General features: G+C 34.5%; 4 protein-coding genes and 1 long non-coding RNA gene across 5 annotated transcripts; all 5 read right to left on the bottom strand.

The window, feature by feature from the left end:
* Window positions 1-619: 619 nt before the first annotated feature.
* Window positions 620-6,238, bottom strand: LOC149733965 (uncharacterized). The gene is made up of 6 exons (XM_089880757.1): window positions 5,478-6,238; window positions 4,515-5,413; window positions 4,376-4,458; window positions 4,135-4,288; window positions 3,758-4,058; window positions 620-3,701 (listed from the first exon to the last, which is right to left on the bottom strand). The coding sequence occupies exons 3-5, from the start codon at window positions 4,440-4,442 to the stop codon at window positions 3,902-3,904; spliced, it is 378 nt and encodes a 125-aa protein (XP_089736883.1). The 5' UTR covers window positions 4,443-4,458; window positions 4,515-5,413; window positions 5,478-6,238; the 3' UTR covers window positions 620-3,701; window positions 3,758-3,901.
* LOC149733961 (uncharacterized) lies at window positions 6,236-17,012 on the bottom strand. The gene is made up of 5 exons (XM_089880769.1): window positions 16,419-17,012; window positions 13,916-14,069; window positions 13,775-13,857; window positions 9,786-9,939; window positions 6,236-6,715 (listed from the first exon to the last, which is right to left on the bottom strand). Exons 1-5 carry the CDS (start codon window positions 16,483-16,485, stop codon window positions 6,388-6,390), a joined length of 786 nt encoding a protein of 261 aa, XP_089736895.1. The 5' UTR covers window positions 16,486-17,012; the 3' UTR covers window positions 6,236-6,387.
* On the bottom strand, window positions 7,886-8,567 carry LOC149733964 (uncharacterized). The gene is made up of 3 exons (XM_089880758.1): window positions 8,491-8,567; window positions 8,273-8,426; window positions 7,886-8,215 (listed from the first exon to the last, which is right to left on the bottom strand). The coding sequence occupies exons 2-3, from the start codon at window positions 8,281-8,283 to the stop codon at window positions 7,888-7,890; spliced, it is 339 nt and encodes a 112-aa protein (XP_089736884.1). The 5' UTR covers window positions 8,284-8,426; window positions 8,491-8,567; the 3' UTR covers window positions 7,886-7,887.
* Window positions 8,580-9,324, bottom strand: LOC149733963 (uncharacterized). Its single transcript, XR_016385264.1, has 4 exons — window positions 9,248-9,324; window positions 9,030-9,183; window positions 8,891-8,973; window positions 8,580-8,803 (listed from the first exon to the last, which is right to left on the bottom strand). It is a non-coding gene; the product is annotated as an uncharacterized LOC149733963 (long non-coding RNA).
* LOC149733962 (uncharacterized) lies at window positions 10,440-12,337 on the bottom strand. Its single transcript, XM_089880745.1, has 3 exons — window positions 12,043-12,337; window positions 10,747-11,986; window positions 10,440-10,682 (listed from the first exon to the last, which is right to left on the bottom strand). The coding sequence occupies exons 1-2, from the start codon at window positions 12,300-12,302 to the stop codon at window positions 11,659-11,661; spliced, it is 588 nt and encodes a 195-aa protein (XP_089736871.1). The 5' UTR covers window positions 12,303-12,337; the 3' UTR covers window positions 10,440-10,682; window positions 10,747-11,658.
* Window positions 17,013-17,021: the final 9 nt, after the last annotated feature.

The following is a 17,021-nucleotide window of genomic DNA, read 5'->3' as shown; positions in this document are numbered from 1 at the left end:
TTAAAACCAAAACTTACGTCAAATTTGAGGTTTTAAAGAATCGCTATCAGCTGTGGTGAGGTTGTTGGGAAATCTATAACCTTTTAGTTTGCAATCCACTTCTTCCCAAATTGTGATGAGACAGTCTATAGAATGAGGTCCGTGGTAAGAATAACAATTTTCGGGATAAGCTGAAAAGAAATACAATAGTTGGACAACATCCACCAATAGCAGCGCTGGTAAAAATGTACAAACCAATTCCATAACATTCCAATCCTTTATCTTTGTCACCACCATGAGCTTCAATTTGAACTAATTCAAAATTATCCAAAACCTCACTAAAGTTGGAGTTAACAATTTAGGAAAATAAAAGGTTGATTACATCAAAATACAAATAAATGAAAACAAACTTACTCTACAGTGAGCAAATCGACAGCTTCTTTATCAGCATGATCAAATTTAATTGGGGCTTTGGTTCCTTCACCTAAACAACCTTTCCATTCCCAGATGGTTGTAAGACATTGAACACTGTGTGGTCCGTAATATGTGTCACAGTTGTCGGGAAATACTAAAACAGGATTTAAAACATTAACTTTCTTACTGATAGGGCTGTGGATTTTCCCTATTTTGTTTAAACCGTTAACCGTTCAGTTTTAACCGGTTAACCGGTTAACCGATACAAGTGTAATCCTAATAAAAGCGTCTTGTTTATCGCTTTTCTTTCGCGAATTTAAAGGCAACTTTACGACGAACGTATGGACTATGCTTGCAATACACGGGCAAACGTTCTTAACGTTAAAGTAATGCTTTCTTATTCATATTCAAACCTGTTTTAAAACACCTGCCATCTAAATAATCAACGTGTGAATTGCAATTATGACGCAGTTATTAACGTGTGAATTGCTATTATGTCGTAAACAATTGCCAGGTCAAACAATCGCTATTATGATACAATGAATCCACGTGTGAATGCCTGCTTTTTCGTAATAAACACGCTGCTTGGCTGAGGAAAACATTTAAGTTGTGTATTACACCAATATAATGTTGCAAAACTAGTTAGCCTGCGGTATTAACAATCAAGATTGATGGCGTAATCGCCGTTGTAGGGCACGATCAAAGCAATAGCGTCCCTGCACACTCTGTCTTATTGCAAAACAACAATCAACGAACACGAACACGTGCCTTTCGTGTAAATAAGACAGATATTGATATACGTTTATGCCCTATGACGTCATAGTTCCGTTAACGACTTGAACTTTTCGTTAGCGGTTAACCGAATAGGTTCGGTTAACCGGTTAACCGTTAACTTTTCCACAGCCCTACTTACCGATTATTTCTTTGTAATACAATGAAAGAACAAACATACTACAACTCAACTTACCCAAGCCATAACAATTTAACTGATGATCATCATTTCCGCCATCTGCTGCTAATTTTACACTTTCCATATTTCTTCTTACAGCTCTGTGAAAAAGCGTCATATATTGGATGTTTATATAATATTTAAAAACTAGGCTTACGTCAAATTCATCAATTTCAGAGCATCCGCATCAGCAGTTGTCAGGTTGCTAGGGTATCTGTAACCTTTGACTTTGCAATCTACTTCTTCCCAAATTGTGATGAGACAGTCAATAGAATGAGGTCCGTGGTAAGAATAACAATTTTCAGGATAAACTAAAAGATAATACATTAGTAGGACAACATCCACCAATAACAACGGTGGTAATAATGTACAAACCAATTCCATAACATTCCAATCCTTTATCCTTGTCACCACCATGAGCTTTAACTTGAACTAATTCAAAATTATCCAAAACCTCACTAAAGTTGGAGTTAATAATTTAGGAAAATAAAAGGTTGATTACATCAAATTACAAATAACTGCAAACAAACTTACTCTACAGTAAGTAAATCCACAGCTTCTTTATCAGCATGATCTAATTTAATTGGGGCTTTGGTTCCTTCACCTAAACAACCTTTCCATTCCCAGATGGTTGTAAGACATTGAACACTGTGTGGTCCGTAATATGTGTCACAGTTGTCGGGAAATACTAAAACAGGATTTAAAACATTAACTTTCTTACCGATTACTTCTTTGTAATACAATGAAAGAACAAACATACTACAACTCAACTTACCCAAGCCATAACAATTTAACTGATGATCATCATTTCCACCATCTGCTGCTAATTTTACACTTTCCATATCTCCTCTTACAGCTCTGTAACAAAAACGTCATATATTGGACGTTCATATTATATTTAAAAACTAGGCTCACGTCAAGTTCTTGGATTTCAAAGCATCTGCATCAGCAGTTGTTAGATTGCCAGGATATCTGAAACCTTTGACTTTGCAATCCACTTCTTTCCAAATTGTAATAAGACAATCAATGGAGTGGTATCCATGATATGAATGACAATTTTCAGGATATACTAAAATGAAGCGCAATAGTAGCACAACTTGCACCAATAGAAGTGCTATAAATATTGTACAAACCAATTCCGTAACATTCCAATCCTTTAACTTTATTTCCACCGTGAGCTTCAACTTGGACTAATTCAAAATTATCCAAAACTTGTCTGTATTTAGAATAGAACATACAGAAACTTGTAAAAATAACATTCAATGTTTACATACTCTACAGTCAGTAAATCCAAGGCCTCTGTTTCATTTGTTTCTAATTTAACTGGAGCTTTTGTTCCTTCATCTAAACAACCTTTCCATTTCCAGATAGTGGTAAGACATTCCACACTGTGTGGTCCGTAATACGTGTCACAATTGTCAGGAAACACTAAAGAACAAATACGTGTTGTCTTTTAAAGTATATACAATAAAAAACGTACTGTCAAAGTAAAAACATAGTTTAATCAAAAGCAATGTACCTAAACCATAACAATTCAATTGATGATCATCATCTCCATTTCCGGCTGCTAGTCTAACAGCTTCCATGTTTGCTTTTATTGCTCTGTAAACAAAAATCACTTATTTGAAAAACTAAATTATTTTAAAACCAAAACTTACGTCAAATTTGAGGTTTTTAAAGAATCGCTATCAGCTGTGGTGAGGTTGTTGGGAAATCTATAACCTTTCAGTTTGCAATCCACTTCTTTCCAAATTGTGATGAGACAGTCTATAGAATGAGGTCCGTGGTAAGAATAACAATTTTCGGGATAAGCTGAAAAGAAATACAATAGTTGGACAACATCCACCAATAGCAGCGCTGGTAAAAATGTACAAACCAATTCCATAACATTCCAATCCTTTATCTTTGTCACCACCATGAGCTTCAACTTGAACTAATTCAAAATTATCCAAAACCTCACTAAAGTTGGAGTTAACAATTTAGGAAAATAAAAGGTTGATTACATCAAAATACAAATAAATGAAAACAAACTTACTCTACAGTGAGCAAATCGACAGCTTCTTTATCAGCATGATCCAATTTAACTGGGGCTCTGGTTCCTTCACCTAAACAACCTTTCCATTCCCAGATGGTTGTAAGACATTGAACACTGTGTGGTCCGTAATATGTGTCACAGTTGTCGGGAAATACTAAAACAGGATTTAAAACGGTAACTTCCTTACCGATTACTTCTTTGTAATACAATGAAAGAACAAACATACAACAACTCAACTTACCCAAGCCATAACAATTTAACTGATGATCATCATTTCCGCCATCTGCTGCTAATTTTACACCTTCCATATTTCCTCTTACAGCTCTGTGAAAAAGTGTCATATATTGGATGTTTATATAATATTTAAAAACTAGGCTTACGTCAAATTCATGAATTTCAGAGCATCCGCATCAGCAGTTGTCAGGTTGCTAGGGTATCTGTAACCTTTGACTTTGCAATCTACTTCTTCCCAAATTGTGATGAGACAGTCAATAGAATGAGGTCCGTGGTAAGAAAAACAATTTTCAGGATAAACTAAAAGGTAATACATTAGTAGGACAACATCCACCAATAACAACGGTGGTAATAATGTACAAACCAATTCCATAACATTCCAATCCTTTATCTTTGTCACCACCATGAGCTTTAACTTGAACTAATTCGAAATTATCCAAAACCTCACTAAAGTTGGAGTTAACAATTTAGGAAAATAAAAGGTTAATTACATCAAATTACAAATAACTGCAAACAAACTTACTCTACAGTAAGTAAATCCACAGCTTCTTTATCAGCATGATCTAATTTAATTGGGGCTTTGGTTCCTTCACCTAAACAACCCTTCCATTCCCAGATGGTTGTAAGACATTGAACACTGTGTGGTCCGTAATAGGTGTCACAGTTGTCGGGAAATACTAAAACAGGATTTAAAACATTAACTTCCTTACCGATTACTTCTTTGTAATACAATGAAAGAACAAACATACAACAACTCAACTTACCCAAGCCATAACAATTTAACTGATGATCATCATTTCCGCCATCTGCTGCTAATTTTACACTTTTCATATCTCCTCTTACAGCTCTGTAACAAAAACGTCATATATTGGCGTTCATATTATATTTAAAAACTAGGCTCACGTCAAGTTCTTGGATTTCAAAGCATCTGCATCAGCAGTTGTTAGATTGGCAGGATATCTGTAACCTTTGACTTTGCAATCCACTTCTTTCCAGATTGTAATAAGACAATCAATGGAGTGGTATCCATGATATGAACGACAATTTTCAGGATATACTAAAATGAGATGCAATAAGTAGGACAACTTGCACCAATAGAAGTGCTATAAATATTGTACAAACCAATTCCGTAACATTCCAATCCTTTAACTTTATTTCCACCGTGAGCTTCAACTTGGACTAATTCAAAATTATCCAAAACTTGTCTGTATTTAGAATAGAACATACAGAAACTTGTAAAAATAACATTCAATGTTTACATACTCTACAGTCAGTAAATCCAAGGCCTCTGTTTCATTTGTTTCTAATTTAACTGGAGCTTTTGTTCCTTCTTCTAAACAACCTTTCCATTTCCAGATAGTGGTAAGACATTCCACACTGTGTGGTCCGTAATACGTGTCACAATTGTCAGGAAACACTTAAGAGCAAATACGTTTTGTCTTTTAAAGTATATAGGATAAAAAACGTACCGTCAAAATAAAAACACAGTTTAATAAAAAGCAATGTACCTAAACCATAACAATTCAATTGATGATCATCATCTCCATTTCCGGCTGCTAATTTAACAACTGCCATGTTTGCTTTTATTGCTCTGTAAACATAAATCACTTAATTGAAAAAAGTAAATTATTTTAAAACCAAAACTCACGTCAAATTTGAGGTTTTTAAAGAATCGCTATCAGCTGTGGTGAGGTTGTTGGGAAATCTATAACCTTTCAGTTTGCAATCCACTTCTTCCCAAATTGTGATGAGACAGTCAATAGAATGAGGTCCGTGGTAAGAATAACAATTTTCGGGATAAGCTAAAAAGATATACAATAGTTGGACAACATCCACCAATAGCAGCGCTGGTAAAAATGTACAAACCAATTCCATAACATTCCAGTCCTTTATCTTTGTCACCACCATGAGCTTCAACTTGAACTAATTCGAAATTATCCAAAACCTCACTAAAGTTGGAGTTAACAATTTAGGAAAGTAAAAGGTTGATTACATCAAAATACAAATAAATGCAAACAAACTTACTCTACAGTGAGCAAATCCACAGCTTCTTTATCAGCATGATCCAATTTAACTGGGGCTCTGGTTCCTTCACCTAAACAACCTTTCCATTCCCAGATGGTTGTAAGACATTGAACACTGTGTGGTCCGTAATATGTGTCACAGTTGTCGGGAAATACTAAAACAGGATTTAAAACGTTAACTTCCTTACCGATTACTTCTTTGTAACAATGAAAGAACAAACATACAACAACTCAACTTACCCAAGCCATAACAATTTAACTGATGATCATCATTTCCGCCATCTGCTGCTAATTTTACACTTTCCATATCTCCTCTTACAGCTCTGTGAAAAAGCGTCATATATTGGATGTTTATATAATATTTAAAAACTAGGCTTACGTCAAATTCATGAATTTCAGAGCATCCACATCAGCAATTGTCAGGTTGCTAGGGTATCTGTAACCTTTGACTTTGCAATCTACTTCTTCCCAAATTGTGATGAGACAGTCAATAGAATGAGGTCCGTGGTAAGAATAACAATTTTCAGGATAAACTAAAAGGTAATACATTAGTAGGACAACATCCACCAATAACAACGGTGGTAATAATGTACAAACCAATTCCATAACATTCCAATCCTCTATCTTTGTCACCACCATGAGCTTCAACTTGAACTAATTCAAAATTATCCAAAACCTCACTAAAGTTGGAGTTACCAATTTAGAAAAATAAAAGGTCGATTACATCAAATTACAAATAACTGCAAACAAACTTACTCTACAGTAAGTAAATCCACAGCTTCTTTATCAGCATGATCCAATTTAACTGGGGCTCTGGTTCCTTCACCTAAACAACCTTTCCATTCCCAGATGGTTGTAAGACATTGAACACTGTGTGGTCCGTAATATGTGTCACAGTTGTCGGGAAATACTAAAACAGGATTTAAAACATTAACTTCCTTACCGATTGGTTCTTTGTAATACAATGAAAGAACAAACATACAACAACTCAACTTACCCAAGCCATAACAATTTAACTGATGATCATCATTTCCGCCATCTGCTGCTAATTTTACACTTTCCATATCTCCTCTGACAGCTCTGTAACAAAAACGTCATATATTGGACGTTCATATTATATTTAAAAATTAGGCTCACGTCAAGTTCTTGGATTTCAAAGCATCTGCATCAGCAGTTGTTAGATTGGCAGGATATCTGTAACCATTCACTTTGCAATCCACTTCTTTCCAGATTGTAATAAGACAATCAATGGAGTGGTATCCATGATATGAACGACAATTTTCAGGATATACTAAAATAAATGCAATAGTAGGACAACTTGCATCTATAGAAGTGCTATAAATATTGTACAAACCAATTCCGTAACATTCCAATCCTTTAACTTTGTTTCCACCGTGAGCTTCAACTTGGACTAATTCAAAATTATTCAAAACTTGTCTGTATTTAGAATAGAACATACAGAAATTTGTAAAAATAACATTCAATGTTTACATACTCTACAGTCAGTAAATCCAAGGCCTCTGTTTCATTTGTTTCTAATTTAACTGGAGCTTTTGTTCCTTCATCTAAACAACCTTTCCATTTCCAGATAGTGGTAAGACATTCCATACTGTGTGGTCCGTAATACGTGTCACAATTGTCAGGAAACACTAAAGAACAAATACATGTTGTCTTTTAAAGTATGTACGATAAAAAACGTATCGTCAAAATAAAAACAAAGTTTAATAAAAAGCAATGTACCTAAACCATAACAATTCAATTGATGATCATCATCTCCATTTTTGGCTGCTAATTTAACAGCTTCCATGTTTGCTTTTATTGCTCTGTAAACATAAATCACTTAATTGAAAAAGTAAATTATTTTAAAACCAAAACTCACGTCAAATTTGAGGTTTTTAAAGAATCCCCATCAGCTGTGGTGAGGTGGTTAGGAAATCTATAACCTTTCAGTTTGCAATCCACTTCTTCCCAAATTGTTATGAGACAGTCAATAGAATGAGGTCCGTGGTAAGAATAACAATTTTCGGGATAAGCTGAAAAGAAATACAATAGTTGGACAACATCCACCAATAGCAGCGCTGGTATAAATGTACAAACCAATTCCATAACATTCCAGTCCTTTATCTTTGTCACCACCATGAGCTTCAACTTGAACTAATTCGAAATTATCCAAAACCTCACTAAAATTGGAGTTAACAATTTAGGAAAATAAAAGGTTGATTACATTAAAATACAAATAACTGCAAACAAACTTACTCTACAGTGAGCAAATCCACAGCTTCTTTATCAGCATGATCCAATTTAACTGGGGCTCTGGTTCCTTCATTTAAACAACCTTTCCATTCCCAGATGGTTGTAAGACATTGGACACTGTGTGGTCCGTAATATGTGTCACAGTTGTCGGGAAATACTAAAACAGGATTTAAAACATTAACTTCCTTACCGATCACTTCTTTGTAATACAATAAAAGAACAAACGTACAACAACTCAACTTACCCAAGCCATAACAATTTAACTGATGATCATCATTTCCGCCATCTGCTGCTAATTTTACACTTTCCATATCTCCTCTTACAGCTCTGTAACAAAAACGTCATATATTGGGCGTTCATATTATATTTAAAAACTAGGCTCACGTCAAATTCATGAATTTCAAAGCATCCGCATCAGCACTTGTCAGGTTGCTAGGGTATCTGTAACCTTTGACTTTGCAATCTACATCTTCCCAAATTGTGATGAGACAGTCAATAGAATGAGGTCCGTGGTAAGAATAACAATTTTCGGGATAAACTAAAAGGTAATACATGAGTAGGACAACATCCACCAATAACAATGGTGGTAATAATGTACAAACCAATTCCATAACATTCCAATCCTTTATTTTTGTCACCACCATGAGCTTCAACTTGAACTAATTCGAAATTATCCAAAACCTCACTAAAGTTTTAGTTAATAATTTATGAAAATAAAAGGTTAATTATGTCAAAATACAAATAAACGCAAACAAACTTACTCTACGGTGAGCAAATCCACAGCTTCTTTATCAGCATGGTCCAATTTAACTGGGGCTCTGGTTCCTTCATTTAAACAACCTTTCCATTCCCAGATGGTTGTAAGACATTGAACACTGTGTGGTCCGTAAAATGTGTCACAGTTGTCGGGAAATACTAAAACAGGATTTAAAACATTAACTTTCTTACCGATTACTTCTTTGTAATACAATGAAAGAACAAACATACAACAACTCAACTTACCCAAGCCATAACAATTTAACTGATGATCATCATTTCCGCCATCTGCTGCTAATTTTACACTTTTCATATTTCCTCTTACAGCTCTGTGAAAAAGCGTCATATATTGAATGTTCATATTATATTTAAAAACTAGGCTTACGTCAAATTCATGAATTTCAGAGAATCCGCATCAGCAGTTGTCAGGTTGCTAGGGTATCTGTAACCTTTGACTTTGCAATCTACTTCTTCCCAAATTGTGATGAGACAGTCAATAGAATGAGGTCCATGGTAAGAATAACAATTCTCAGGATAAACTAAAAGGTAATACATTAGTAGGACAACATCCACCAATAACAACGGTGGTAATAATGTACAAACCAATTCCATAACATTCCAATCCTTTATCTTTGTCACCACCATGAGCTTCAACTTGAACTAATTCGAAATTACCCAAAACCTCACTAAAGTTGGAGTTAACAATTTAGGAAAAAAAAGTTGATTACATCAAAATACAAATAACTGCAAACAAACTTACTCTACAGTGAGCAAATCCACAGCTTCTTTATCAGCATGATCCAATTTAATTGGGGCTTTGGTTCCTTCACCTAAACAACCTTTCCATTCCCAGATGGTTGTAAGACATTGAACACTGTGTGGTCCGTAATATGTGTCACAGTTGTCGGGAAATACTAAAACAGAATTTAAAACATTAACTTCCTTACCGATTACTTCTTTGTAATACAATGAAAGAACAAACATACAACAACTCAACTTACCCAAGCCATAACAATTTAACTGATGATCATCATTTCCGCCATCTGCTGCTAATTTTACACTTTCCATATCTCTTCTTACAGCTCTGTAACAAAAACGTCATATATTGGACGTTCATATTATGTTTAAAAATTAGGCTTACGTCAAGTTCTTGGATTTCAAAGCATCTGCATCAGCAGTTGTTAGATTGGCAGGATATCTGTAACCTTTGACTTTGCAATCCACTTCTTTCCAAATTGTAATAAGACAATCAATGGAATGGTATCCATGATATGAATGACAATTTTCAGGATATACTAAAATGAAATGCAATAGTAGGACAACTTGCACCAATAGAAGTGCTATAAATATTGTACAAACCAATTCCGTAACATTCCAATCCTTTAACTTTATTTCCACCGTGAGCTTCAACTTGGACTAATTCAAAATTATCCAAAACTTGTCTGTATTTAGAATAGAACATACAGAAACTTGTAAAAATAACATTCAATGTTTACATACTCTACAGTCAGTAAATCCAAGGCCTCTGTTTCATTTGTTTCTAATTTAACTGGAGCTTTTGTTCCTTCATCTAAACAACCTTTCCATTTCCAGATAGTGGTAAGACATTCCACACTGTGTGGTCCGTAATATGTGTCACAATTGTCAGGAAACACTAAAGAACAAATACGTGTTGTCTTTTAAAGTATATACGATAAAAAACGTACCGTCAAAATAAAAACACAGTTTAATAAAAAGCAATGTACCTAAACCATAACAATTCAATTGATGATCATCATCTGCATTTTCGGCTGCTAATTTAACAGCTTCCATGTTTGCTTTTATTGCTCTGTAAACATAAATCACTTAATTGAAAAAGTAAATTATTTTAAAACCAAAACTCACGTCAAATTTGAGGTTTTTAAAGAATCGCTATCAGCTGTGGTGAGGTTGTTGGGAAATCTATAACCTTTCAGTTTGCAATCCACTTCTTCCCAAATTGTGATGAGACAGTCAATAGAATGAGGTCCGTGGTAAGAATAACAATTTTCGGGATAAGCTGAAAAGAAAAACAATAGTTGGACAACATCCACCAATAGCAGCGCTGGTAAAAATGTACAAACCAATTCCATAACATTCCAGTCCTTTATCTTTGTCACCACCATGAGCTTCAACTTGAACTAATTCGAAATTATCCAAAACCTCACTAAAGTTGGAGTTAACAATTTAGGAAAATAAAAGGTTGATTACGTCAAAATACAAATAAATGCAAACAAACTTACTCTACAGTGAGCAAATCCACAGCTTCTTTATCAGCATGATCCAATTTAACTGGGGCTCTGGTTCCTTCACCTAAACAACCTTTCCATTTCCAGATGGTTGTAAGACATTGAACACTGTGTGGTCCGTAATATGTGTCACAGTTGTCGGGAAATACTAAAACAGGATTTAAAACATTAACTTCCTTACCGATTACTTCTTTGTAATACAATGAAAGAACAAACATAAAACAACTCAACTTACCCAAGCCATAACAGTTTAACTGATGATCATCATTTCCGCCATCTGCTGCCAATTTTACACTTTCCAAATTTCCTCTTACAGCTCTGTAAAAAAGCGTCATATATTGGATGTTTATATAATATTTAAAAACTAGGCTTACGTCAAATTCATGAATTTCAGAGCATCCGCATCAGCAGTTGTCAGGTTGCTAGGGTATCTGTAACCTTTGACTTTGCAATCTACTTCTTCCCAAATTGTGATGAGACAGTCAATAGAATGAGGTCCGTGGTAAGAATAACAATTTTCAGGATAAACTAAAAGGTAATACATTAGTAGGACAACATCCACCAATAACAACGGTGGTAATAATGTACAAACCAATTCCATAACATTCCAATCCTTTATCTTTGTCACCACCATGAGCTTCAACTTGAACTAATTCGAAATTATCCAAAACCTCACTAAAGTTGGGGTTAACAATTTAGAAAAATAAAAGGTTGATTACATCAAAATACAAATAAATGCAAATAAACTTACTCTACAGTGAGCAAATCCACAGCTTCTTTATCAGCATGATCCAATTTAATTGGGGCTTTGGTTCCTTCACCTAAACAACCTTTCCATTCCCAGATGGTTGTAAGACATTGAACACTGTGTGGTCCATAATATGTATCACAGTTGTCGGGAAATACTAAAACAGGATTTAAAACATTAACTTCCTTACCGATTACTTCTTTGTAATACAATGAAAGAACAAACATACAACAACTCAACTTACCCAAGCCATAACAATTTAACTGATGATCATCATTTCCGCCATCTGCTGCTAACTTTACACTTTCCATATTTCCTCTTACAGCTCTGTGAAAAAGCGTAATATATTGGATGTTTATATAATATTTAAAAACTAGGCTTACGTCAAATTCATCAATTTCAGAGCATCCGCATCAGCAGTTGTCAGGTTGCTAGGGTATCTGTAACCTTTCAGTTTGCAATCTACTTCTTTCCAAATTGTGATGAGACAGTCAATAGAATGAGGTCCATGGTAAGAATAACAATTTTCAGGATAAACTAAAAGGTAATACATTAGTAGGACAACATCCACCAATAACAATGGTGGTAATAATGTACAAACCAATTCCATAACATTCCAATCCTTTATCTTTGTCACCACCATGAGCTTCGACTTGAACTAATTCGAAATTATCCAAAACCTCACTAAAGTTGGAATTAACATTTTAGGAAAATAAAAGGTTAATTACATCAAAATACAAGTAAATGCAAACAAACTTACTCTACAGTGAGCAAATCCACAGCTTCTTTATCAGCATGATTCAATTTAACTGGGGCTCTGGTTCCTTCACCTAAACAACCTTTCCATTCCCAGATGGTTGTAAGACATTGAACACTGTGTGGTCCGTAATATGTGTCACAGTTGTCGGGAAATACTAAAACAGGATTTAAAACATTAACTTCCTTACTGATTACTTCTTTGTAATACAATGAAAGAACAAACATACAACAACTCAACTTACCCAAGCCATAACAATTTAACTGATGATCATCATTTCCGCCATCTGCTGCTAATTTTACACTTTCCATATTTCCTCTTACAGCTCTGTGAAAAAGCGTCGTATAGTGGATGTTCTTATTATATTTAAAAACTAGGCTTACGTCAAATTCAGGAATTTCAGAGCATCCGCATCAGCAGTTGTCAGGTTGCTAGGATATCTGTAACCTTTGACTTTGCAATCTACTTCTTCCCAAATTGTGATGAGACAGTCAATAGAATGAGGTCCGTGGTAAGAATAACAATTTTCAGGATAAACTAAAAGGTAATACATTAGTAGGACAACATCCACCAATAACAACGGTGGTAATAATGTACAAACCAATTCCATAACATTCCAATCCTTTATCTTTGTCACCACCATGAGCTTCAACTTGAACTAATTCGAAATTATCCAAAACCTCACTAAAGTTGGAGTTAACAATTTAGGAAAATAAAAGGTTGATTACATTAAAATACAAATAACTGCAAACAAACTTACTCTACAGTGAGCAAATCCACAGCTTCTCTATCAGCATGATCCAATTTAATTGGGGCTTTGGTTCCTTCACCTAAACAACCTTTCCATTCCCAGATGGTTGTAAGACATTGAACACTGTGTGGTCCGTAATATGCGTCACAGTTGTCGGGAAATACTAAAACAGAATTTAAAAAACTAACTTCCTTACCGATTACTTTTTTGTAATACAATTAAAGAACAAACATACAACAACCCAACTTACCCAAGCCATAACAATTTAACTGATGATCATCATTTCCGCCATCTGCTGCTAATTTTACACTTTCCATATCTTCTCTTACAGCTCTGTAACAAAAACGTCATATATTGGACGTTCATATTATATTTAAAAATTAGGCTTACGTCAAGTTCTTGGATTTCAAAGCATCTGCATCAGCAGTTGTTAGATTGGCAGGATATCTATAACCTTTGACTTTGCAATCCACTTCTTCCCAAATTGTAATAAGACAATCAATGGAGTGGTATCCATGATATGAATGACAATTTTCAGGATATACTAAAATGAAATGCAATAGTAGGACAACTTGCACAATAGAAGTGCTATAAATATTGTACAAACCAATTCCGTAACATTCCAATCCCTTAACTTTATTTCCACCGTGAGCTTCAACTTGGACTAATTCAAAATTATCCAAAACTTGTCTGTATTTAGAACAGAACATACAGAAACTTGTCAAAATAACATTCAATGTTTACATACTCTACAGTCAGTAAATCCAAGGCCTCTGTTTCATTCGTTTCTAATTTAACTGGAGCTTTTGTTCCTTCATCTAAACAACCTTTCCATTTCCAGATAGTGGTAAGACATTCCACACTGTGTGGTCCGTAATACGTGTCACAATTGTCAGGAAACACTAAAGAACAAATACGTGTTGTCTTTTAAAGTATATAGGATAAAAAACGTACCGTCAAAATAAAAACACAGTTTAATAAAAAGCAATGTACCTAAACCATAACAATTCAATTGATGATCATCATCTCCATTTTTGGCTGCTGATTTAACAGCTTCCATATTTGCTTTTATTGCTCTGTAAACATAAATCACTTAATTGAAAAAGTAAATTATTTTAAAACCAAAACTCACGTCAAATTTGAGGTTTTTAAAGAATCGCTATCAGCTGTGGTGAGGTTGTTGGGAAATCTATAACCTTTCAGTTTGCAATCCACTTCTTCCCAAATTGTGATGAGACAGTCAATAGAATGAGGTCCGTGGTAAGAATAACAATTTTCTGGATAAGCTGAAAAGAAATACAATAGTTGGACAACATCCACCAATAGCAGCGCTGGTAAAAATGTACAAACCAATTCCATAACATTCCAGTCCTTTATCTTTGTCACCACCATGAGCTTCAACTTGAACTAATTCGAAATTATCCAAAACCTCACTAAAGTTGGAGTTAACAATTTAGGAAAATAAAAGGTTGATTACATCAAAATACAAGTAAATGCAAACAAACTTACTCTACAGTGAGCAAATCCACAGCTTCTTTATCAGCATGATCCAATTTAACTGGAGCTCTGGTTCCTTCACCTAAACAACCTTTCCATTCCCAGATGGTTGTAAGACATTGAACACTGTGTGGTCCGTAATATGTGTCACAGTTGTCGGGAAATACTAAACCAGGATTTAAAACATTAACTTCCTTACCGATTACTTCTTTGTAATACAATGAAAGAACAAACATACAATAACTCAACTTACCCAAGCCATAACAATTTAACTGATGATCATCATTTCCGCCATCTGCTGCTAATTTTACACTTTCCATATTTCCTCTTACAGCTCTGTGAAAAAGCGTCACATATTGGATGTTTATATAATATTTAAAAACTAGGCTTACGTCAAATTCATGAATTTCAGAGCATCAGCATCAGCAGTTGTCAGGTTGCTAGGGTATCTGTAACCTTTGACTTTGCAATCTACTTCTTCCCAAATTGTGATGAGACAGTCAATAGAATGAGGTCCGTGGTAAGAATAACAATTTTCAGGATAAACTAAAAGGTAATACATTAGTAGGACAACATCCACCAATAACAACGGTGGTAATAATGTACAAACCAATTCCATAACATTCCAATCCTTTATCTTTGTCACCACCATGAGCTTTAACTTGAACTAATTCGAAATTATCCAAAACCTCACTAAAGTTGGAGTTAACAATTTAGGAAAATAAAAGGTTGATTACAACAAAATACAAATAACTGCAAACAAACTTACTCTACAGTGAGCAAATCCACAGCTTCTTTATCAGCATGATCCAACTTAATTGGGGCTTTGGTTCCTTCAGCTAAACAACCTTTCCATTCCCAGATGGTTGTAAGACATTGAACACTGTGTGGTCCGTAATATGTGTCACAGTTGTCGGGAAATACTAAAACAGGATTTAAAACATTAACTTCCTTACCGATTGGTTCTTTGTAATACAATGAAAGAACAAACATACAACAACTCAACTTACCCACGCCATAACAATTTAACTGATGATCATCATTTCCGCCATCTGCTGCTAATTTTACACTTTCCATATCTCCTCTGACAGCTCTGTAACAAAAACGTCATATATTGGATGTTCATATTATATTTAAAAACTAGGCTCACGTCAAGTTCATGGATTTCAAAGCATCTGCATCAGCAGTTGTTAGATTGGCAGGATATCTGTAACCTTTGACTTTGCAATCCACTTCTTTCCAAATTGTAATAAGACAATCAATAGAGTGGTATCCATGATATGAATGACAATTTTCAGGATATACTAAAATGAAATACAATAGTAGGACAACTTGCACCAATAGAAGTGCTATAAATATTGTACAAACCAATTCCGTAACATTCCATTCCTTTAACTTTATTTCCACTGTGAGCATCAACTTGGACTAATTCAAAATTATTCAAAACTTGTCTGTAATTAGAATAGAACATACAGAAACTTGTAAAAATAACATTCAATGTTTACATACTCTACAGTCAGTAAATCCAAGGCCTCTGTTTCATTTGTTTCTAATTTAACTGGAGCTTTTGTTCCTTCTTCTAAACAACCTTTCCATTTCCAGATAGTGGTAAGACATTCCACACTGTGTGGTCCGTAATACGTGTCACAATTGTCAGGAAACACTAAAGAACAAATACGTGTTGTCTTTTAAAGTATATACGATAAAAAACGTACCGTCAATATAAAAACACAGTTTAATAAAAAGCAATGTACCTAAACCATAACAATTTAATTGATGATCATCATCTCCATTTTCGGCTGCTGATTTAACAGCTTCCATATTTGCTTTTATTGCTCTGTAAACATAAATCACTTAATTGAAAAAGTAAATTATTTTAAAACCAAAACTCACATCAAATTTGAGGTTTTTAAAGAATCGCTATCAGCTGTGGTCAGGTTGTTGGGAAATCTATACCCTTTCAGTTTGCAATCCACTTCTTCCCAAATTGTGATGAGACAGTCAATAGAATGAGGTCCGTGGTAAGAATAACAATTTTCGGGATAAGCTGAAAAGAAATACAATAGTTGGACAACATCCACCAATAGCAGCGCTGGTAAAAATGTACAAACCAATTCCATAACATTCCAGTCCTTTATCTCTGTCACCACCATGAGCTTCAACTTGAACTAATTCGAAATTATCCAAAACCTCACTAAAGTTGGAGTTAACAATTTAGGAAAATAAAAGGTTGATTACATCAAAATACAAATAAATTTGTTAATATTTTATTTTATAAGATATTTATTATTTACTTCAATAAGATTTTATGTTTATCAAACCTCTATGTTAACTCCCAAAAGCATCACCATTGTCTA

Source organism: Ciona robusta, chromosome 7 (genome assembly GCF_009617815.1).
Source record: "Ciona robusta chromosome 7, ASM961781v2".
Classification (NCBI taxonomy): domain Eukaryota; kingdom Metazoa; phylum Chordata; class Ascidiacea; order Phlebobranchia; family Cionidae; genus Ciona; species Ciona robusta.
Note: the sequence above shows the minus strand (reverse complement) of the source record. Positions and strands in the feature narration are given on the sequence as shown.